Consider the following 24,337-nt stretch of genomic DNA (forward strand, 5'->3'; position numbering starts at 1 on the left):
TTCTGTTTGCCATGCAGAATAGCAGAAGGAAGCAGTTGCTTCCATTAACAATTATGGCTCACGTCCCATCTCTTTGGTCCTGATGGTAAACTCAGAAAAGCCCCAGCAGCTTCTTGAAGCACTGCTGAACAATATATGCTCAACTATGACCCAAATTTTAAAAAGTGGATATTAAAGGTAATGTTTCCAGAAAGCTTACCAAGAAATCCTTTTGCAGATAGTAGAACCCAAATTCGCAAAATCCCGAGAACATGACATTTTAATTTCTTCTTTATTCTCCCTTCCTTTCGTGTAGTTATCCACAGTCCTGCAGCTCCATGAACCCGAGAACTCATACAATTGACTGATACTAAACATGTTCAAATAGTACTAATATTTTTTATGAGGCGAATATGCTTCTCCATAATGATCTTGTAGAAGAGCGACCTGTAAGGCATACTCAGTCTACATCTCTTTGCATGGCCCATTAGCAATAGATGCTCTGCTATTTTGAATAGAAGAGAAAAGGAGAAATTATTTAATAATACATAAAAATACATGTTTCATATGAAATCTAAGCCAGCTGTGGTGGCACAAGGGTGAAATATCTCGAGTTGGGAGTTAGAGGTGAGGGAATTATAAGTTCAAGGCCAGCCTGAGTTATGTGGTCCCCCAAATGATATTTAATATAATTTCATATATGTGAAATTATATATTAGTACCCATAAATAAAGCTTCACTGGAACACGAGCACGAGCTAGTTCATTCACTTATGTTTTATTTATGTTTGTTTCATGCTATAACAGAGCTGAATAGAATACCAAGGTCACTTAGCCACAAAGACTTTTACAGGAAACAGTTATTGATCTCTGAACTAGAATCATACATACATTTCTGTGTTTAGATGTGAAGAAAGAATCATCCTGATTTCCAACCCAGGGCCATTGCATTTTATACAATCTATTATTAGTAGTTAATAATTTGAAGATATCTCATATTGGTAGTGTTCTTTTCCACTGCTGATATTTAACCATCACAGCCAGGGCAAGCTAAGATTATTCTACAATTACAGTGAGTCAGAGGGAAATTGCTCTTCCCACAGTGAACGAGGCTTAAGAAGAAAACAGAACCCACTGAAAAGGAAAAAACTGCTTTATGTCTAAAGCCTTCTTCCAAGTTTCAACAAATATAAGCCCTTTACAAATAGAATAGGGGTACTGGTCCTCTAGGGATGGGGGAGCTTGGTAAGTCTGTAACTGAGGAGCCTGAGCCTAGGACCCCCATCTATGACAGGACAATGGGCAGGGAGAAAAATGTTTCCTCCCCGTGGCAAGCTTCCAAGTGCTCAGAGCCATCCACTCTGCCAGCTCAGCCATCTACAGAGTAAGCCTGCCAGTCTGAGGTGGAGAGGCCATCAAGTCTGACTCGTATCCTTGTGTTATTATCACTGATAGGGTCCTGATCTCCTAGCAGGAGTACACAGTTTTAGATGGGGATGTTCAATGATCTACTTTCTTTCTTTCTTTTTCTTTTTCTTTCTTTCTTTCTTTTCTTTTTTTAAATAAAGTTCTCAAATATTAAGGCTCTGTCTTAGTCAGGGTTTCTATTCCTGCACAAACATCATGACCAAGAAGCAAGTTGGGGAGGAAAGGATTTATTCAACTTACACTTCCATACTGCTGTTCATCACCAAAGGAAGTCAGGACTGGAACTCAAGCAGGTCAGGAAGCAGGAGCTGATGCAGAGGCCATGGAGGGATATTCTTTACTGGCTTGCTTCCTCTGGCTTGCTCAGCCTGCTCTCTTCTAGAACCCAAGACTACCAGCCCAGAGATGGTCCCACCCACAAGGGGCCTTTCCCCCTTGATCACTAATTGAGAAAATGCCTTACAGTTGTATCTCATGGAGGCATTTCCCCAACTGAAGCTCCTTTCTCTGTGATAACTCCAGCTGTGTCAAGTTGACACAAAACTAGCCAGTACAGGCTCTCAGACTGAGGAGAAATGGAGAGAAGAGTCATTTTCTTTCATGACACTTGGGTGGATCTTTATTCTCTCCCCAAATGGTGTGTCTTTTAAGACAAATGTGTAAATGTTAAAGTGCTTCCTGGAACTGAAAATATAGAAACACACACACACACACACACACACACACACACACACACACACACACATGTGCATGCATGCATACACACAAATGTGTGGCAGGTATGGGAAGAGAAATATCAAAACAAGCTCCATTTTGTGCCTGAACATATGCAGGATCAGAGATTTACAGGTCCTAAGGTTTATAGAATGTAAAATAATGGCAAAATTGGACTCTTACCATTTAGTAGAAATCCCAAGCTATGCTTTCACAACTGCCTTGCTGCTATTGATTACAATAAACGCCATACAGCTAGATCTAGCTGGACCTCTTTTAATACATGAAACTTTTGCATTGTGTCCTAACAAAGAAGTGCCCCGAGACCCACAGTGTGATCCATCTCACCCACATAAGGGCTTCTCTCAAGCTCAGGACATCTTGTACCTGATTTCAGTTCTTAATCTAAAGTTGTCCAGAGATCCCCATGTTTATGTAAAAAGTGAGAGATAACTTTGGAAGGTAAGATGAAAAGAGATGGTTCTCAGAAGATGGCATATAAAACCTCACTAGGTGGGATTCTTTAGCTCAGTAGGGGAGACTTGTTCAAATGTGTGGGGTAGAGAGATGTTGAAGCACAAATATCAAGTGCTAGCTCAGAGTAACAGAAAAATCTCATTTCCACTGAATCCTGTGTTGCATACATCCAAACCCATATGAGGACTTTCTACGTGCCATAATCAACTGTGGACTTTTGGATTCGTATAAGAGGTTAAAATATAATTAGGAAGCTAGAGCATAGGTTATGTGAAAGGTTGTTTATTGAACAAAATGGTTCCCCTTATCTAAACTTGAGTGGTTTTTCTTAGAGATCGTAAAACATTTAATAATGACTTGTCTGTCCATCACTGGAAAATGCAAGCTGCCAGATAAAACATGTAAACACGAAGCTTTCTGTCTATGTTCAGCAGGAACACAGAGCAGAAACATGTGGTCTCTGGATTCAGATTTCAAGAGATACACATGCCTTTGCCTGGGGAATGCTAGATGAAAGGTGTATGCCACCAGCCTCAGGAAAGCTTTGTAACCAAACTTTGTCTCAGTTTTGGTAGTTAGAAAGTTATAAAAATAGTATCTAATACCTTTATGAGAATTATTCAAATTGTATGTAAAATGCCATAAGGGTTTTGGTGTCTAAATAGAAATTCAGAGAAAGACATGATAATACACATGTGCATGATTCAAAACAGGCATTTATCTAATTCTAATTCTACCAGAGGCAGTAGACTTCAGAATTATGTTTTCTCAATGAACGAACCACAGTGAATTCTGGGTGAGGATGTAGGGTATGCTTACTGCATCACTATCCACAATAATCAAGTTATGAGATCAGACTGGGTGCATCTGAAGACAGAAAGACACAGAAAGCATGGTATATGCACATAATTGGACATTCAGTCTCAAAGGATGAAACTATGTCATTTCCTGGGAGATGCATACAGATGGAGATCATCACAGTACACAGAATAAGTCAGACACATAAAGACATATACCACATGCTATTATATCTCTCTCATTATATTTCTCTCATTATAGGTCCTAAAGTTCTTTATAAAAACATAAGCATTTATGTATGCATGTTTGTATGTTTCTTACATGGATATATAGTATATATATTCATGCATGTATATATGGCTTAGAAATAGGAGGAATGCAGAGGAAGGGAGGAGACTGGTGCCAGGGGCAAAAGGGTAAAAAAAGTAAAGGGAGGGGTGGAAAAGGATGGATATGTTCAAGTTTGATATTATAGTTGGAAGAAATTGTCTACAAGAACCACAACACCGTATAATGATTACATATCAATAAAATCACTAAAATTTTATTTTTCTTTAGAAATTTTTTTGTATTTACACTCAATTCAATACAGTATAACCTACTTTATCATGGGGAGTTACACTGAAATTATTAGTCCCATCAGAATAGAGACTAAACATAAGATACATGGCTATAGAACAACATATAATTTGATATATGGATCTAAGGATCTAATACAACCTCTGTAGGAATTTAACTAAATCCTTGTAATAGACCTAGGGCATCAGTAAGCACCATTACACTCAGTGTCATTTCACATAGGCACGAATGCCGACATAGAGACACTAGGAAGAGGAATGCAGTCTTCTACATTGCTTTATGCCTTATGTTGATAGTAATTATGGACTCCTGGCCTTCCATTAAGTATCATCCTTTTTACATGTTTATAACCTAGTCACTTCATTATAAAGCAAATTTTCTGGATATGAATTATTTATATTAACTTTTTGCTGATTGTGTATTCCATGGAGGGTCATTCTGGGACAGGGCCAAAATGGTTGAGAACCCAGGCTGCCGTGGATGAGTGGTTTCTAGATGTAGTAAGAGTGGGGTCAGTGAACTAGCCATCACAAATGACAGCTGGTGACAATAGGCATACTTTAGAAATTGAATTATCATTGAATATAAACAAAATCCAAATGCTAAATATCCAGGCCTTTAGTCAACTGCCGTCTGGCAAAACCGTAATAGCAAAAACTCACTCAGCAAAGCATGATGCAGAACTTTCCACTGGAAGTCTCCAAGAAAGTCGCGTGGTTTATAATTACCTCTGAAAGGACTCCTTATTTAGATCTCTGTGTATGCTTCAGAACACATTGAATTTATTTTCATTTTAAAAACAGGGAGTATAACCAGTCATATTATCAGCCACTGTGTTTGAATTGAACCAATTACTCAAATCACAGTGGATCTGAATTAGGGATTTATTTGTGTGTGTATATATATTTGAAAACATGCTTCTAGAGTTTTCTATCATTCATCAGCAAGAAGATGCTCAAATATTTTAGGATAGCTGCATCATTTCCCCAGGATAGGCTGACGGGCATTGTGAAGCTATTTTGATCCATGGATGGCCTAAAGTATTTCTAGGTAGTTGATGGATTTCAGTTTGAAAGATAGGATTGTGTGAGAAAATTTCTATTGTACTTCACCCACAGTCTTTGCTTCTTCCTCTTTCTGAGTGGAAAGCACACACACTAGAGCTAAGCAGAAGTTCCAGCAAGGAAACACCCCCACCCTGATGCTCATCAGACTGGAGGGCCTTTATCCCTCCATTGGTCATAGCTGACTCAGCCTTTAAGGGTTAAGTTGGGAAAATGACATCATCAGTTCTATCTCCTTCCCTCTGGGAGAGAAACAGACCTGTCCTATTGTAAAATATTATCCAAACTATTTCCGTGTAAACTCAGGAAACCATCCTTCTAATTTTCCTCCAGAAGTACTCCTGGACCATGGTAGAATGCCAAGTTGGAGGTCTTTGAAGGTATGGACTCCCTCTTATTATCCTGACAGACAGGATGAACACTTTGGATAACTCGTTCAAGTACAAGTAGAGAAGGGTGATGTTTTCTTGTGGGCATAATCCAGGCATGAATTATAGAATTTTAAATTTAGTTGGGAATTCCTTCCTTGTGTTAATAGGTATGGAAAGAGGGTTTCCAACACTGACTTTCTTAGGATGGAGTTGTCTTACCAGCCGTGAGAGAATTCAGATCTGTAGGATCCTGCCAGGATTTTGCACCCCATAGATTATATCCCCCAAATCCTAGTATACTTGTGCTACTCTCAGTCTTCTTAATAAGCTGCAGTACTTTGGATGAGTTAGGTACAAAACTGTAGACTTCCTCCAGACCGTGGCTGTCATGTCTTCTAGTTATGACTAGAGACTCCAAAATATATCTGAAGTAAAGGAACTCATATTTTTCAAGCAAAAAAAAAAAAAAAAAAACAACAACAACAACCCACTGATTGCCTTGTTTATCAATGCCTCCTACAGTCCAGCATCAGAGAGAAGGAGTGTGGAGCTCTCCAGGGTCCACACTAATTAGCTTACAGTTCAGAGAACTGATTTTATAATGGAAAATATGAACATGGAAAACATTGATGGAATTCTCTCCTATCAAGTTGCATTGATTTTTGTGGACTTAAAAGTTAGACAACTTATTCCCCAAGCAACCACTGACTCAGAATTAGACTCAGTTTGGAACGATCTAGATACTGCTCATGTATCACTTTTTTTTTTTTTTTTTGATTATTCGAGACAGGGTTTCTCTGTATAGCCCTGGCTGTCCTAGGACTCACTTTGTAGACCAGGCTGGCTTCGAACTCAGAATTCCACCTGCCTCTGTCTCCCAAGTGCTGGGATTAGTCGTGTATCACTTTTACTCAAAAGAAACTTCAGCTTTCATATTGTGAGGGCTGGGTAGTGACATTACAGTGTGTCCAGGGGAATTGGAGAGGATGGAGAGGAAGTAAAGACTTGATGGTGGATTGGAGGAGGCTCAAGGATGCTGGGATGGCAGTTAGACTAAAGGAGTACTTTAAGGGGCATTATTAGAGATGGGCACTATGTAGTGAGTGAAACTCTTGTCAAATGCAGGGGTAGACTATGTGACTATATTCAGCAGTGATCCATGTTCCTGCTTTCTAGGAAAGAGTGGTAATTTTTCCATTTCATTCAGGTAGGGTCTCAAGTCTTGCTGTGTTGGATACAGTCTGAACTATTATGGGGGAATCTTCTCATTTCTATCTGTACTCATATCTGGTAATGTCCAGCGTCTCCATCTGTCTGTCAGGATAAGGATGGTGATGAGCCAGGAGCAGGGTCTCCAAATGGCCTTCAAGGAGCACAAGGCAAGAGAGGAGACTGTGGCTATTTTCTGCCACTAAGAGTTTCTTTTTAAAATCACAGACTTGTGCAGCTTATGTAGTTTGATACAGATAAAGATTGCTGGTTAGAAGTTAGTAATTAACAGTTACGCCTCCTTAGATTTTTTTTTTTTTACTATGACAGGCAAAGTATGACAATGATGTTGCAAGAGGGGGAAAATGGGAGAAAATCCAATTACAGGGTTCATTTAGGAGAATTCATAACTGAGAGTGGAGGCTGCAGATACGTTTGCCACCTCTCCTAAAACCATTACCACTGAAATGAAAAAATAGATTAACAGGAGGCCCAAGTCTTTTATTCTTGTTCATTTTTATAGCCAAACTGGGAGTCAGAACAAATGCAGCCCCCACACAACTTCTGCTGAATAAATCATGTAAGACTTTAATTTTTGCCGTTTTAAGAGCTCAAAGTCTGAAAAGGCCAGCGCTCTCTCTGTGAGCTTTGTTATGATGATAACTATTTGACTGTTGTTTTGTGGAACTATGTATCAGAAAGCTGTTTATTGGAGGTGCAAAACTAGGCTTCATTTTTTTTCTCGTTCACGTTTTGTTTCCTCGGCCAGGTAGGTTTTGAATGGATAATTCTTGAAGAGAGAAAGACAATTCATTATTTTGAGCTAACAGATGGCTTGGAGTGTACCGTGGTTCTGGGCTGATGGAAAAGGAAAGTTTCGCTTTTGTTTTGATTGTTCAAGATGCAAAGGACATCATTGTCCTCATACAGGCAGCTAGCTACTTCAGGGACTCACTGCTGTCTTTTTATTGAAAATTTAATATTTTATATATACAGAGCACTATACTTATTTTGGCTTATACTTATTTTCTCCGTTCCCTTCCCCATACCCTGTCATGGTTCACCACCGACCATCTTCCCTCTGATCTGGTGTCACTCATACATACTTACATGCACATATAGCTGAATCCAGACTCTTCATATGAGTGAAACTCGGTGGTCTTCTTTGTTATCCTCTCTTCTCCCTTAGGCCTCTACCTATTGGCTTACATGTGGGTATACATATTTAAATCTAAATTTTGCATATGAAATATGCAACATTTGTCTTTCTGAGCTTGGGCTATTTTGCTTGACAGTGCCTGTGTAAGAAGATGAGAAGGAGAGGAGGTAGGGAGGATGGTTTGTGTTCCAGTTGCAGGGTCACAGTGGAGGGCACACAGATTTTCCCTAATTACAAGGTCACAGATTTAATCAGGGTTTCAAAGTCTGGACTATCCCAAACTTTAAACCCAAGGCTGTTTTCAAGAGAATTAAAGCCTCTACTATGACCAGATATTCGAGAATGGGAAAAATTCAGTAATATTATAATTCAAAGCTTTCCCTTGATAAGCCCTATATCAGCAATCGTGTAGATGTCTTATTCAAAAACACAGGCTCTTGGCCTTGCTGAATTATGTTACCTGCACGTAGATCTTCCCAAATATTTGTTCCTAAAATCTTTATGATAGAATTTACTACGCTAATATGACATATCTATGATTTATAATATTTACAGACATCCTAACCATAAATACATAATACATACTATTTATATGAATACATAATATATACTATTGTGGGCTTCCTGCCCAAATCTGTAAAACAGAACTGAAAGCCAAAGATGCTGTTTTAAGATATGTTATATAACTGCAGTTCAGATGTTTTTGCTGTGAAGTTCACTATTTTTCAGGCAGTCCCTAAGTACACTCCCGATAGGCTCCAGGATTGAGGCAGCTAAAATTTATATCCAGTGTCCACCCATCCTGCTTCTGTTTATCACGTTTCCTTGGCCTCCTCTCCCACCATTTCCACAAGTTGGAGTTGTAGAAATAGAGATTAGTTTTTTATAATTTTTTTAACAGTCACTTAAAAAAAAAAAGCACTCTAGATGATATTTCCCCCTCTGGGTATTTTCAAATTGATTTGCTCAGTGAAACGACTTTTACCTCCAGATTTTTGTCAGACATTAAAGGCGAGCTAATCTCGGTCAGTTACTCCCGGGGTCACGATATTTCACTCTCACAATCGCTGTAATGTCCTCAGATTCTCGGTGCGCTCACTGCTCTAGCAGCCTCACTTCCGTCCCGTCAGACAGGAGGGAAGCTCGGGTCCACAAGGATGGCAGGGAAATGCCACCAGACAGTTAGGACAAAACCCTAATTGGCACTTTGTATGGCATTTTAAAGGCATCAAGTTATTCGAGGCTATTAAGATGATTGTTATTATCTTAAAAGTCTTTTAAAAAGGAATAAAATTTCCCACAAAGCTGTTAAGTGTAAAGCATTTCCATTTGGACAGGGGTTTTTTTTTTTTTTTTTTTTTTTTTTTTTTTTTTTTTTTTTTTTTTGGTAGCCTTCATTCCTAAAACATTGCAAATATCCTCTGCAGTAGAACTAGTAAAATGTATTTCATGGAGGTGTTCCTCCTTAGGGTAGTAGGGCAGCCTCTTTCTCAGTATGTCACAGCACCTTTCGGCATGCGTTCTGAATTTGATTCATATAGAATAAGGGACACAACTTAACATAGCTGGGCACTCAGCCTGTTTTATTTCCGTCAGGCGCATTCCCACCGAGTTACAGTGTTGTCTGGTCTTCATCATCATCGGAATCCTTCTCCACAGTGGATGCTGTGCTACTTACTCACTGAGCATCCGGAGTGGTACTGATGTAGCCCAAGAACCACACCCAAGAAAACATCAAACCGGGAGGCTTGCTTCTACTAATTGCTCAAACACGAACCCTAATTCATAAAGATGGAGTAACTTTTCCTAAACTAACCCTAACTTGTCCTTTGAATGTTCTCAGAGCTGTGAAGATAGGTGAATGGCGGCATAAACTCACACTTCACTTTGAGCTAATTGAATAGGTATTAGAAACTGAAGGAGACTAGATTCTTAAAAATAAAATTACTTATACCACACAGTATACTTATTTGTCTTGCTATTTCTGACCAAGGAAGTGAAAAATCACATTCATAAACTGGCATATTTCTTTAGTGTGGATTAAAAGAAGCAGAGTGATGGACGTGTGTCCCGGGCTGTTTGCCTTCCCATATTCATGCCTCATTTACTGGGAGTTGCACAAGACACACCTGGCTTGAGTACAAGAAAGGGGGGGGGGGGATGAGTCTGAATAGAAGAATCACTGAAGGAGAAAACCCCCAGGGGCCCAGACATCTGATCCTGCTAGTCACTTTAGCCCACATACCCTGCAAGTGTGATTAGCCATGCTTAAAGCTGCCATGAGCTAAGAAAATGGACACTAATGGAGTTCCTTTTCTTGAGGCAAGGAGGAGTCTTGTAATCCAGTGAAATCAAGATTAGCAGAGAAGTGAGGACTGAATGCCAGTGTCTGTGGGATCCGCACAGAAGGGAGAGGTGAGAAGATGGTATCAATGGAAGGGGGCGTGTCCTTCCATTAATCAGCTTCTGGGACTGTAGCTAGACTTGGCTTCCTTGGGCTCTGACCAGTTACCCTCTCATGGTTGTCTAGTGTACAGCTTGAAAAAACTTCAACAAGATACAAGACTCCATATTGTCTCAGCATCCTCAGAGCAATTACACACATGCATCACACCTGGGTGTGCAACCATTTTTTAAATACAGAGTTTAATAATAAGAACAATGGTTGCATTTTGAAGAAAAAAATCAACCATTTACTCAGTTTTGTTTTACAAAATTAATCATGGCTGAAAAGGAGAGCAATAATGACTAATGCTGTTATATGGTTGTACTTCCGATGGCTTATGAAGTCTCCTTTTCAATGCTTAGATCTTTATGGAAAAGCACTTCCTAGGACAGCGAAGAGGAGGGCAGATTGAAGACCCTTCACGATGATGCTTAACATCAGGGTGTGTGGAATGTCCTTAAAGTTTTACCTATCAGGAGCCCATGATGTCTGTGACTACTGAGAAACTGAATCTAATCCTGGGCAGAAGCCTTGAAGTTCTGACGGTTATCCAATGGTTACCGGATATAACACTGACTCCGGAAGTTAGACTCTCACATTATAATTACACATGGCTGTACAGCATCCTGAGGTTCATATTTAAAAACCAGCCTAGGGAACATAAAGTTTGGAAAGAATTCAGAGAAGAGCTTAGAGGTTATCAAAGATAAAAGACATAGAGCCTATTGTGAACAATTTAAGTGGAATTGCATGAATCCTTATAGTTTCAGACTTTGAGATGATTCATACAGCATAGCTGCATGGAGAAAGGAAGAGCTACTTGTCTTTAGCTGCATATGTATCAAAAGATGGCCTAGTCGGCCATCACTGCAAAGAGAGGCCCATTGGACTTGCAAACTTTATATGCCCCAGTACAGGGGAACGCCAGGGCCAAAAAGGGGGAGTGGGTATGGGGGACCTTTGGGATAGCATTGAAAATGTAAATGAGGAAAATACCTAATAAAAAAAAAGAAAAACTAAATAAAATTAAAAAAAAAAAAAAAAGAAAGGAAGAGCTAATTCCAATCGTTCAAATTATACACATCGCCCAAAACAAACAGCTGAACTTGGCTCTAAACACAAGCTCAGAGCTTGAGCAGGTGTTCTTTGGCTAACTAACGCGTGACTTTTTGTAGCAAGAGCAGGGGGGGAAGAAATGTATCAACTCACTTAGACTAAGCAAGCAGGGAAGGAGTTGGTTTACACTGACGTTGTCCCAGGGGATTGGAGAATTGTCTCCCCTGGAGAGTTACAAACACAGGCCAAGCACTCATCTCTCTAACACAGGGATGATTTTTCGCTTGTAGAGTTGCTAAAGGAGTGCCCTGGGTCCTTTCTGAGTCCACCCCTCTGATCAGGTCTGTAGGCTGTAACAGTATCTGAAGACAAGGCCTCTTTGGCAAGGCAAGCCACAGCAACGCAGGCTGTTTCTGACCCATTACGTTTTGACCGCATGGAATGATAAATACCGGAATGAGGGTGGGTGAGAATGTTCCCAGCACCATACTGTTGGCATTGCCAAGACAGGGCACACACCCCCATCGCCCAGTGTCAGTGGACTGAATCACAGGAGAACCCATCAGCCTGACTTGTAGCTCTCTATTAGATTTTATTAGTCCTATTGTTTTGTGGTGTATATGTGAGAGGTGGAGGGGGAAAAGGGAGGAAGGAAAGGAGAACAAGGTGCAGGGGCACTGGGGCGGGGGAGGTAAGTAAAAATTAAAAAGGAAATAAGTTTAAAATCATGGGAAAGAACCTTCATGTTTTCTTGAGATTATACACCGATTTTAATATTGGGCCCTAAAATGCAGCCTCTGATTCTGAGAGCCTTGGGGTCTGGGGCACCTGAGGGTCATTGCCTGATGTTCACAGATAAGGCTGTCGTCTTAGGCAGATGCTCCACCACAGTCTCCTGGGGCTGCTTAGTAATGGTGTTGCCTCCCCAGGGATGAGGCTGCAGAGCTGAAGGGCATAGGGGCATCCTTGCTACCCGTACCCATCACTTGGCAGTTGGGTATGCGGTTGCTGATCCGACTTCCACTTCAATACAGAAAGTGGTGAGTGGCGAAAATAAACTCAAAACAAAACGAAGCCCCTCTGGGACATTCTTCCTTAAGGATTATGCTGAAGTATTTCCAGGGAAGTGATGTTTTCCCCTTAAAAGCAAGAATTTCATCGTAAAATATGAAAGAAAGTAACTTGAGAACTGTGCCATGCAGCTAGAGTCTAAATTTGACAATAGTTTCCCCACAGAAATCCTATTTTATTCATTGTGTGGTCTCGGGTGGCCTGTTTGGGGGGTGGAGGTGGGGGCAGTCAAAGTTGTCTGAGGTTGGCCAAAGAGATATGATATCCAGCCACCTGCTAGAATATTTACAGATATGGTGAAAATCCGATTTGATTCTTTTTAAGTCATTCCCCCCCCCTCTCTCCACCCCCCCCCATGGATGCTGTTTTCTGTAAATGGTTTTATTATCTTTAGGGAAAGGAGTCTCAGTCTCCCAAATGCTTTGCGATACCCTTCCCTAAAAAGTCTTTCCATTGGCTGAGTTGGCCTGAAGGTTATAAACCATAATCAATACTAAAGCTGGTTGTCTGCAAGGTGCTAATTGATATCCCTTAACAGGAACAGTGTCAGCAATCAATAGAGGAGACGCAGCATAGGTAGATCTCCAGCTTTGCTTCTGAAAGGGTTTCGGGAATGCCCGAATGCCCGGTGATGCGCTCCCCTGCACTCCCTTTGAATGTTAATGTTTTCTTGAGGACGGTTGCAGACTCACTGAGAGGAGGATACTGCCTCTACTCACTGAAGCAGAATCCTCCGAAGAGTTGCTGAGGCAGAACTGAAATCATGGCTTGCCTCAAAGAAGCAGCTGTATCGGCTGCTAATGACGCCTCAGCACAGAAAGACGATGCTCCTTTAACTCAGGGGTTTTAATGGGAAGTTTCGGAGCCTGAGAGACAACAGCTTTAGAGCTGGGTGTGCCATCAGCTGCTCGCTGCTACCTCTCTGTCTCCTGCTTGAACTCAGCCTGGCCGGGAAGAATGGAAACCAGACAGGCTTTTAACTACCTGTAACTGTTTCACCAGGAGATGAATCAAGCGTTTGCCCAGCCAGATCAGGTACTCCATCGTAACTGTGTCTTTGAGCTAATTAGATGCTTTTCTGTAACTTTGTAATTTATTCATGAGCAGTAATCACAGGTACCTTTTGGGTCTGAGTTCTGAATTGAAATTTGACTGTTAAAGTCTAATTAATCAGCTGCTAGGGAAAGTTAGTTCAAGAAGGTAAAATGTAACGATGGCCCCCTTATAAGAGCACATTGAAGTTTGTCATGGTTCTGATACTGCATTTTTAAAAAGTAGGAAAACAGGCTTTTTTCCCCTACATAAGCTGTAGTCATTTATTCTTGGAAACTGTTTACTCGTTACAGTGTTACAGTTTCCCCCCTTCATGTGACTTACCCAATCTTCTGAAAAGGTAATAAGAATGTTTGGTGTTGTTTACAAGGGCTCACAACTCAGCAACTTCCTAATCAGTGTTGATGACGGTGAGTGAGGAGCACTAGCTGTCGTAGCCTTTTGGGGTGTCCCTGTGAACACCATCTCTTCTACCACGAAACTCAGGAGGAAAGAGACAGAAAACCCAGAGGAACGGGAGGGCTTATTGTTTGAAGTTTACCGTGTCACTTTACTAATTGTGGCTTCAGTTTGCCCAGTTAAGGTCTGGGTACTGCATGATTCTTGGTTGGGCTACACCCCTGCCTTGCAGTCTCTTTAAAACTCTCTCAGCAGGTGTTAGGGGAAAATGATATTGAGAAAGAAGTAGAGAGGAGACTGGGACTCTGGCGAAAGAGCCATGTCCCCCAATGGCCCAGAGGTAACAGCATAACAGCAGCAGTAACAGACTCCACTCCTAAATCCAAGCAGCTGCAGCTGCAGCCTGACTCTGCAGGGATGAGCAGAAAAGAGACCTTCCACACAGCAGCAGTGTGAGAAAGACTCTGCAGAAACTGCCTGTTGACATTTGGTGCTGACCAGTTTCACATTTCTTTTAAAAAATATTGCCTGTGAGTTTTCTAGTATCCTAGAGTATGTTTTTCAAGCGCATAAAATAATAATCTCCCTCATCTATCCTGTGAATTTTCAAGCCCTGGTGGGTGTTGCATTGGAGCAGGAAGGCAATGTTTAGAAAAATATATGTATGTGTTGCCACATATTTATGTTAACCAAAAAAGTAAATGTGGGGCGGGAGGATTTAAAACATATGAAGCACTTCTGAAGTCTCAGGACATTATTACCTGGAGTTGTAGCTGATCACCTGGGCCATGAATTATTTGAATTTATCTGAAACATTTTGCATCACTGTGTATATATGCAACTATGTGGATATGGTTTACTGGCTAATATGCAGGGTTTCTGAAAGACTCACAAGACTCTGTCTCTATAGTGTCTTCTCTACAGACACTACACAGGACACTCTCGTAGCTGCATACCCTACTGCTTGAAGAGCTGTTAGTTGTTTGGTCTTACTGAGTTAATGAGGAGGCCCGTATAGAGGGCTCACTCGGAGTTCTAGGGGGTGTTGAACCTGGGATGTTCATCTGCCTGGAGTGAGGGAGTGTGTCAGAGATACATGGTAGAACTCTCAGCTCTGAGAGTCAGAGTGTGGCTGAGGCTTTCTCTAACTTAAAAGTAGAGACGGAGTTTACTAAGACTCAGCCTCGGGATGTGTTCCTTAGGTCATTGAAAGTCACAGTCCTGTGTCAGTAATCAATGCTAGGGCCATTGCAGAACACTGCAACCCTTGAGCTAAGTTCGTCTCCGCAAGTCACTGCAAATTCAACCCTTCCTACCTAGCCAGCTCCCTTCCTGTTTGTCTAAACAGCTGTCTCCCTACTCTGCCAGATAAACATAAATGAAGTACACAGGATCTCTCCATAGGACAAAGTGTCCTGTCAGTGTAAACTAGCCAAACTCACGAGTGTTCTTGTTCAATGGACGGACTGTGTTTACACCTGGTTTTAAAAACATGTCAACTTAAGAAATTAGGTTTTCTGACCTAGAAGCATTAAAAACTAGGCGTGGCAATTATGTGCTTCAGAAGCACCTAAAACACAAACAGTGCTGCGTTACTCTGCCCAGCAGAGCATTAACAGCGGAGAGATGAGACTTTCAATGCATCCCAACCTGCAGTGTGGCGGAAGGGGAGCGGCTACTCTTTAGGTAACTGGCTGTGCTTTTGTGTGCTACCTTTACACAACACAGACTAGGAATAAACCTCACTTTGCACAAAAGTGGCAAAGAGGGGAAGCATCCTTTCCTACTGTTTATTTATTGAACACCCAGAATGTGCCAGGCAGTGCTGCCAAGGACTACAGCTGTCACGCCCACTGCCACCACAGTGCGTTCCAGGAAGGAAGGCATTTGAGACCTAAGTGTGAGGCTTTGGAGTCAGGGGTCTGTAAGCCTTTCCACAGGTCGAGGGAACAAATGCCCTGGGCTGAGTGTATCACTGCCACTTTAAAAAATGAGGTAAGAAATGTGTTGTGGCTCTAAGAGATACTTTGCTCATAGCAAAGTATTTTTCCTTTTTGTGAAATTGCATAATGAGATGCAAATTAGATAAAATGTCCAAGGGCTTGCAGCCTGAAAAGGGTGCCTGTTGACATTAATCGTCTCCATGTAAGACATTAGGATTCAGTATATTTTAGAGGGCTGAAATTCTTCTTCAAGAGGCAGATTATATAAGAGTGACCTTTTCACTAGAAGGGTACTTGCCTATGTCCGACTGATTGTTTTATTATACTTTGGACTCCACCCATCAGCACCGAAAGCCAGGAAAAACTGAACAGCGAAATAACTACCAGCTTTTCATACTGTATAAGATCTGCAGCGATTAACAAGTCATGGTGGCTTGAACTGTCTGTGATTCTCTGAAAGTTGATCTGTTTCTGAGATCTCATACCTCAGCTCTGTGAATGGGTTGGGTTGTTCATTGATTTGGGTAGCTGGAACCTTGCATTTCGAATTCAGTGTCCTGGACTATAAAGGGGGTCAGACGTTCAGTCCAATGTATACCCAAATACCCAGTGACCCTATGTCAGTGTTGCATTCCTTAGGAGCTTGTTGCTTCCTAAGGAAGAAGGTACACACCCTGGATGCTTGTTCTCTGAAGTGTCTGCAGACAGAGTAGGAGGCACTGTCTTTGGTAAAGAAGACCTGTGAGGGCTTAGCTGGTGACGACCCCGAGAACAGAGATAAAATACACAGGTGAAAAGAGGAGTATGCATTGTGAACAGGACCTGGCGATGGAGGTGTTGGGGGTGTTCTAGGTGAGCAGGCAAAATTCAGAATACAGTCTCCTGGTGTCCCTAGATTCCATCACCTGGGACTTTATTTTGGCCAATGTGTTGGCCGTTTCACCAGACGTCAAGTGAGATTTGACACATGTTCTATTTTAAACAGGAAAATAAATTAATAGCATAGAGGATTCTTTTGCTGTAGCAATACTGCTTGCTCTGTGGTCCAGGAACCATCAGAACATCACATCCCGGGAAGTCAATGGCCCGGCATAAGAGTCTCTAGGAGGAGGAGCAGTTAGATTTAGGATGGACAGGATGCAGTGTATAAGGAGGACGGATGAACAAAAAGAAGGACGCTTTGCAATTATTAAGATGAGAGAGAGAGAGAGAGAGAGAGAGAGAGAAGGGCGGGGGAGGACAGATAGGTTGCTTACACAGACTGCCAGAGTCATTCAGGATACTTTCCACTCTGTCATTTCCAGAGACTCCATGGAGCTTGACTTGAGAAAACGGGTATGTTATGTAATTTTTAAAGGCATCTTTTGACTTGAGTCTTGTTGCTTCAGTATTAAAATTAGACTTTATTTCCCAAGCAAACACAATTGAATCTGGCAGAGAGAGAGAGAGAGGACAGATGCACTACATGATGGGGAAATCCCGCCAGGGCCAGACGCTGCTGTGAGTAACCATGGTCTTTCTTTATACTTAAAATAACTGCCATGTGCTATTAGTAAGACTCTGGGTGATCATGCCAAAACCCTGTTTTCTCAGATGTCTTTGTTCATAAAAAAGTAAAATAAAATAAAAAAGATTTCATTATTGCTGTTCATAAAAGGAAGATTTCACTATTTAGTTAAAAGCACCATTGAACATTTTGTAAGAATAATTTTTTACTGAAACAGGGACATTTTACTTTAAGTTGGGCTTTTAAAAATTTAGGTGCCTGAATATTTGTGCATGGTGGTTGTTAAGCAATGATGCTTACTTCTTCATTCCTTTTTTTTTTTTTAATCTGAGTTTTTTCCCCTTCCACTTAAGCATGCCGTTGAACATTTTAAATTTGTAAATTGCAAGTGAGCTGATTGCTGGTTTCAAAATTAAGCAGCTTCTTGGAGAGATTTCAACCGCTTCTAAATGAATTCATGAAGTAGTTGGCCTTTGGCCTTTGTCTCGAAGTCTCTCTGTCCCCTGATCCTTTGGTACTCATTCCTTCTCCAGCCATCATGTATCCATTTGCTCATGGCACCCTGGCTGCTCCCCCTGCCCTTCACTTGCATGTTGGTCCCACAGGGATCTTTGCCCCACCTTCTGCATTTCTTTGCTCCTTCATCCCATGTCTTGCATCTCTTCCTGTTCCTAGTGACGACAGTTCTCATGGAAAAGTTACTACTCATAGGGTAAAGGTGACATGTTCCTTGCTGAAATATTAACTTAGTAAGAAAGTTTGGTTCTTTCTGACCGAAATATGTTATTTTAGGAAGAATTTGGGCACTGTGGTATGCTGGAAGAGGGGAGCTTTGCCATTTATAAAGTGCTATATAAAGTTTTCAAAATTCTTTTGCTTGCATGCTCTTATTGAATTTGTATCGATCTGTTTTTCTATCACCATCTATATTCAGGTTTCCCAAAGTGGGTGTCAGGCTTTATACAAGAATTAACTAGATTTTTGTATCTTGCCTCTTCCTTCCTTCCTTCCTTCCTTCCTTCCTTCCTTCCTTCCTTCCTTCCTTCCTTCCTTCCTTCCTTCCTCCCTCCCTCCCTCTCTCCCTCCTTCCTCCCTTCTTTCCTTCCTTCCTCCCTCCCTCCTTTCCTTCCTCCTTCCTTCCCTCTTTTCTCCCTCCCTCCTTCCTCCTCTCTCATCCCATCCCTCCTCTCCTTCTCTTTTCCTTTCCTTTCCTTTCCTTTCCTTTCCTTTCCTTTCCTTTCCTTTCCTTTCCTTTCCTTTCCTTTCCTCTCCTCTCCTCTCCTCTCCTCCCCTCCCCTCCCCTCCCCTCCCCTCCCCTCCCCTCCCCTCCCTTCCCTTCCCTTCCCTTCCCTTCTTTTCTCTTTCTTTCTTTTCCTTTCCTTTCCTTTCTTCCTTCCTTTCCCTTCCCTTTATCCTTCCTTCTCTTTCCTCCCTTCTTCCTTTCCTTTGCTCCTTTGTTTCTCCATGCATTTGTTCTTTCCTTTCTTTGTCCTTTCTTTTCCTTCTTTCTTTCCCTCCTTCCTTCCAGCTCACCACCCTCTATCTTCTAGAGATGGGTACTAGGGGTTGGAACAGGGTCTGACATTTCCTAGGCTATCTGCCACTGAACTACATCTTCGACTGCATTTTGCCTTGAAACCAGCAAAGTGTAGTAAAACTACGATTTGAAACTGGTTATTAGGACATTGCAATAGTTAGGTTGTGGAGAAGTGAAGCACCAGGGTCTCTTACGGGGAGACTGAAAGGGGTGAGGGGTAGGCAATCTGATGAGGGATGAGGCTACATTCTAGGGATTCTCCTGGGGCATGTCATTGCTGCAGACACTGAATGAACAGAACATCTGCTCGTGATCCTGAGTTATGGGTAGAGCCTAAGAACCATGAAGCACTGGTCCAGGGAAAACTGGTTGCCATTTGCCCCGTTTGAAGAAGGTCAACAAAGATGGATCCAGTGTCAAGACAGCTCTCATTGCTCAGACACCAGCATTAGGGAAAGGAGGGGTGACCTAAAGAAGGCTTTACTGCTCTGCTTAGCTGTCTTGTAGCATGGGATTTATCTTCCAGGCTTATGGGTTCTCTCTCTGGTCGCCCTTGATTGATTTGACTTCACAGATCCCAGATAGCCTCAACTTTGTGAATGTATATAATTAGTTATCTCTTCTTTTCCTACATTTACTTTTGGGGTTGTACATTGTTTTTATTTTTTATTTTTTTTAAATCTAGAAATGCATACTGAGCTCTGTTGAGAAATGAAAAGAATCTGACTTCTTTTGGGCCAAAGGAAAGCTAGACATAGATTGGGATTCTAGGGAAGAGCAAGGGGAGCAAGGTCCACATAGAGTAGAGCCCATGGGACAAGAAAAGGCAAGCGAGAAAGTGCCAGCAGAGACGTGTGCTCGCCCACCATCAGGTGGCTCTCCCTCATCCCTGCCCTTAGATAATTTATATTTGGAGTGATTAAGTCCAGTGTGGATATTTTCAGTGGCTGCAGATGGCCCTAGTCTGTTATGAGAAGGAAATCGCAATGGAGGCTCTAGCTGCTCTCCTGCCCTCTTCTTGAGGCCCAGTGAACACTAACACCCGAAGCTGGAGGATGCTTTAAAAATAAGCAGATTCAGGGTAAACCCAATTCATCACCCTCCCCTATATTTCTAAAGAGCTTATTTGTTTTAAAAATACAGTTAACTTTTATCTCAGCCTTGCTTCAAAAGGAGCATGAATCATAAATGAGACAAGTATTCCAGCATCCAGGAAAAAAAAATTAAAGTGGTAGAGCTACCAAAGATCCAATACCCTCAAACTGGTGACTTCATCTTCTTGGATGTTGCTAGTTATCCCCTTTGTTAACCTAGGTTTTTTTGAATGAGGATTTTATTTTATATTTGTTGATGTGTCAAGCTACATGCACTCTGTTATTCAGATGACTAACAGTGTACTAGAGGTGATGATGTTCTGAAGTTAACTGAAGAAGGGCTGTGGTGATGGATAGGTCATGGTTTCTCTTTGTACTCAGTTGCTTACTTCCATTGAGCATAGGTTTTCTGGAGTCATGTTAATTTCTATAGCCAGCTACTCTGATACATCACAAGCAGTATGTCATATCATGGTCATGTCTAGTATGTATGCTTTTCTTTAAAAAATGTAAATTGACTTAGCACAGTACTTGAATGTTGTAATAACCTTTGTATATTCTAAGATTTGCCTGTAAGAGCAAATAGCACTATCTAAATGTTTCATTTTTAACACTAAACTGTAAAATATAACACTAAAATGTAAAAAACTGTCTCTGTCTCTCTGTCTCTCTGGCTCTCCCTGTGTCTCAGTCTCTCCCTGTGTCTCTGTTTCTCTCTGTCACTCTGTCTCTGTGTCTCTGTCTCTCTATCTCTCTCTTTCTCTTCCAATGTAATGATGGTAAGGAAGCCACTGTTCTTTTAACTATAGTTGGTCAAATTCATTCCCCCTTGCTCAATTCTCTAGATTCTTCCCTGGGTCGAGAACTGAACCTGGGCTTTGATTTGAAGAGTAAAGACAAAAACTTCCTTGAAGGTTTAGGAGTCTGTGGTGCCTTCCCCTCCGCTCAGGCAGCAGAAAGCAACTCTCCTTCAGTCCTGTCCGAAGTGAAGCAATAGTTTCTTGTCTTTTCTTGCTCTTTGTATACTTTTCAGATGCTTTTCAGACATTCGTCTTTATCTCAGTACCAAGAGATATGCAGGCAATTCTGAATGTATACAACACACTGACCTCTCTAAGGTCCCACATTTATTTAGCAGCAAAGAGGAAACCGGACTCCAGAGCCCAAGAGTCCAAAGCTTCCCTGCCGATTTTTATATTAAACACCCCCCTTTTGGGTCTTAGTTTCCCCTCACCGGAGCTGTAGAGGTCCCTGCTTTTGTGACTCTTAGATGTCAAGTGTATCACAGTGCTGGCTCACAGCTGCTGTTCAACTTTGATTGGCAACATTATTATAGCGATGTGAGAGTTACATTGTTGGATGGAGTAGGAGGAGTCCTGGGCAGAGAGGTTGCATATTAAGAGCACTCTTAAAAACCAATGTTGTTTTGCTTCTTCTTATCTTCTGTGTTTTACTTGAATTTCTTGTCCATCCCTTCTGGTCCCAGTTGGCCATTCTAAGGACAATCTGGTCATTTTTGTACAAAAGGGATATATTATTCTCCCTAGTTATATAGAATTAAGCCTCTCTTGTTTAAAGAGAAGTTGGCCGATAGACTGGGTCTGAGAAACTTGCTGTGATTCTAGAAAAACAGGTCCCATTCTGATAGCTGCTTCCTCTTCTTTCCTTTCTTCCTGAAGATAACTCAGCCCCTCCAGGGAGCAGCCACCATGATCTCTGCAAACTGATGATGGAAGAAAGGGGAAGCAGAAGATACTGTGCTCTGGATTCCCTGGACGATGGATGGAGGACAGCCTGTTCCTTCACCCCTGGTACCCCTTGGGAACGGATCAGATTATAGCATGTCTCTGGAACAGAAAACAACATTCGTTTTTGTGATCCTGTTGTTCATCTTTTTGGGCATCCTCATTGTCAGGTGCTTCCGAATTCTTCTAGACCCATATCGGAGCATGCCAACCTCAACATGGGCTGATGGGCTTGAAGGGCTGGAGAAAGGGCAGTTTGACCATGCCCTTGCTTAGTGGGGACACAGTAGGCTGCCCTCCCAAGGAGCAAATCTTCCTCTTTGTTAATGTTCTTAACAAATCCAATTTTAACCATGAATGGCCCTAGGATAACAACCCATTATTTCATAAACCTGCTATTGTGTTAAAGGTGTCTTATTTGAGGATAATGGAAAGTTTCTATTACTAGAGCCCAAGTAGGAAGGTGCAAGCATTTATGTCTACTCAATGAATGTTGTTGAAGATATTGTAAAACCAAGCGCACCAACAAGCGCACCAACACTTGCGAAGATGTCGCTGTCAAATGAAGCACTCTCTGCTCAGAACAAGTAATGAGTAATTAGAGAAGATCGGGTATGAGTCTGAGTACAAGTCATGTCTCTCAATTTTACTTTGTGCTTTGTGCACATTTATGTCCTGGGCAGGGTGAGGAAGCCTGTGTAGAGACGACATCAAGGGGCTACTTATTTCTTGCAAAGCAGGGGGCTCCAGGAAGCAGTGGTAGGCTTAGGAAAAATAGTTATTTACCTGGTAACTCTGGATGGGAATGCTATCATTTTCACTACCAGTCCTAATCCAATCTCTGTATTCCTATAGCTAACACATTTAAATGCACTGATGTATAATTTGAATCTACTGTACTTACATTTGTGATGGAACTTATAGGTTACAAGCACAACTTCAAGGTTATATTTTTAAAAGAAAGATGATCGCTTATCAAAAAGACTTTGGCTTTAAGAGGAGTATGCATTTTTATGTGCACATAGTTACCAAATAAAAAAAATCTCAAGATGCAGTAATATGTCCTCTTATTTTACTGAGATAAAGTGATAGTAATGATATGGGGTACTGAATGGGTAACATTTTCCCAAAAGACAAAAGAGAGCAGGGGAGGTCATCACATTCCCTCCCCTTTCATGAAAGGGGCCTCTGGACTGTCCAGCATAGATTTAACCTGTTCTATAGGGGGATGTAGGAAAGGTGCATATGGACTGTCCAGCATAGATGTAACCTGTTCTATAGGGGGATGTAGGTAAGGTGCATATGGACTGTCCAGCACAGATGTAACCTGTTCTATAGGGGGATGTAGGAAAGGTGCATATGGACTGTCCAGTACAGATGTAGCCTGTTCTATAGGGGGATGTAGGAAAGGTGCATATGGACTGTCCAGTACAGATGTAGCCTGTTCTATAGGGGGATTAGGAAAGGTGAATATGGACTGTCCAGTACAGATGTAGCCTGTTCTATAGGGGGATGTAGGAAAAAGGAATGGGAGCACGGGTACAAGGGAGGGAGAAGAATACTCTCAATATGCAAGCATGAAGATGTCACAAGGCTGGAGAGATAGTTAAGTGGAAGATGTCTGTGACCCATGGCTGAAAGGTCACCTCAGAATCATCTGTGGAGCTTAATATATAGTCTGATTTCCATTATAAAGGTCCCATAAGACCATGATAAGAATCTGTCAAACAATATGGAAGAATATACAAAGAAATAGCAGTCTCAGGTACATGGTAAGTGTGAGGCCAGCCTGGACTCCACGATACCCTCTCCTAAATAAATAAACAAAGAGTAACTCTCAGAATCCCACCTGAGATTCTCCTAGCTCCTCAGTTTCTCCTCGGAATATACCATGGTCTTCCATCCTCAGGCTTGATTCTATAGATGTGAGTTGAGGAGCAACGATCCAGAAGATAAAACATGGAGAATGACTGATGTGATCTGAAACCATCAGTGAAGACAATGCCCCTTGTTCCCATGTAGTAATCCATATCTGAGCTTGTGGTACAAAGCTTTATGCAGTATGTTATTATCATGACAGAATCTAGAACCTGACCTTTGAGGACAGGGGTGTCATTGATGTATCCAAGGGGAGGAGAGCAGGCTGGGGAATAAGGAGATGATGGTGTGAGCGGGAATGTTTGGGTTGGGAGAGCCTGGTTGGAGTAGACAGTGGAGAGAGGTTGCTGTCCCCATGAAGGACAGACGTGGAGCTGGGCACCCTGGTGATAGTGGGAGTCACTGTAGATCCATGGGAAGGAAATGCCACAAGGAACCTTGGTAGTAGTTCCAGCTTCTGCCCCCTTCCTTGGGGCAACCTCAAATTAAGTTTCTATAAGGGAAAGAGAGAGAAATATTCATCCATCCTCTTTGATGTCTTTAAGCCCAGACATTGGCTGTAAGCTCACTGGGGCTCCCCAGGCCTGTTTTAGCCTTTCTCCCTTTCTTCTCCACACTATTCTCCCAGATTATAACTTTTTAATTCTCCCCCCTTCACTGTGTCCCCACCACCATCCTCTGTTCAGAGCAAGAATACCATAACAAGTGATACAAAGAAAGCTTTGGGCTCTTCAGAGTAAATTGATCCCCTCTGAGACATGCTCACTCATAATTACTCTTGGCTCCTTGGGGTGAGAAGCACATTTTCAAAATGTCAGGTAAGCCCTCCCT

At 41.7% G+C, this 24,337-nt stretch overlaps 1 protein-coding gene across 4 annotated transcripts; it reads left to right on the plus strand.

Annotated features, from left to right (window-relative positions):
- The first annotated feature begins 12,299 nt into the window (after positions 1 to 12,299).
- Ctxn3 (cortexin 3) lies at positions 12,300 to 22,683 on the plus strand. 4 transcript variants are annotated; one of them, XM_030250562.1, is made up of 3 exons: positions 16,409 to 17,080; positions 17,161 to 17,245; positions 21,563 to 22,682. In XM_030250562.1, exon 3 carries the CDS (start codon positions 21,662 to 21,664, stop codon positions 21,902 to 21,904), a length of 243 nt encoding a protein of 80 aa, XP_030106422.1. In that variant the 5' UTR covers positions 16,409 to 17,080; positions 17,161 to 17,245; positions 21,563 to 21,661; the 3' UTR covers positions 21,905 to 22,682. The 4 variants fall into 4 exon arrangements, with proteins under 4 accessions (XP_006526202.1, NP_001128169.1, XP_006526203.1 ...); XM_006526139.2 differs by lacking the exons at positions 16,409 to 17,080; positions 17,161 to 17,245 and adding an exon at positions 12,300 to 12,319; NM_001134697.1 differs by lacking the exons at positions 16,409 to 17,080; positions 17,161 to 17,245 and adding an exon at positions 13,035 to 13,385 and having other exon boundaries at positions 21,563 to 22,683.
- The last annotated feature ends 1,654 nt before the right edge of the window (positions 22,684 to 24,337 follow it).

This window comes from Mus musculus, chromosome 18, assembly GCF_000001635.26.
Source record: "Mus musculus strain C57BL/6J chromosome 18, GRCm38.p6 C57BL/6J".
NCBI classification, from domain to species: domain Eukaryota; kingdom Metazoa; phylum Chordata; class Mammalia; order Rodentia; family Muridae; genus Mus; species Mus musculus.

Excerpts from the sequence above, each read along its gene's own strand:
- Ctxn3 (XM_006526139.2), top strand. The coding sequence starts at position 21,662 with ATGGATGGAGGACAGCCTGTTCCTTCACCCCTGGTACCCCTTGGGAAC.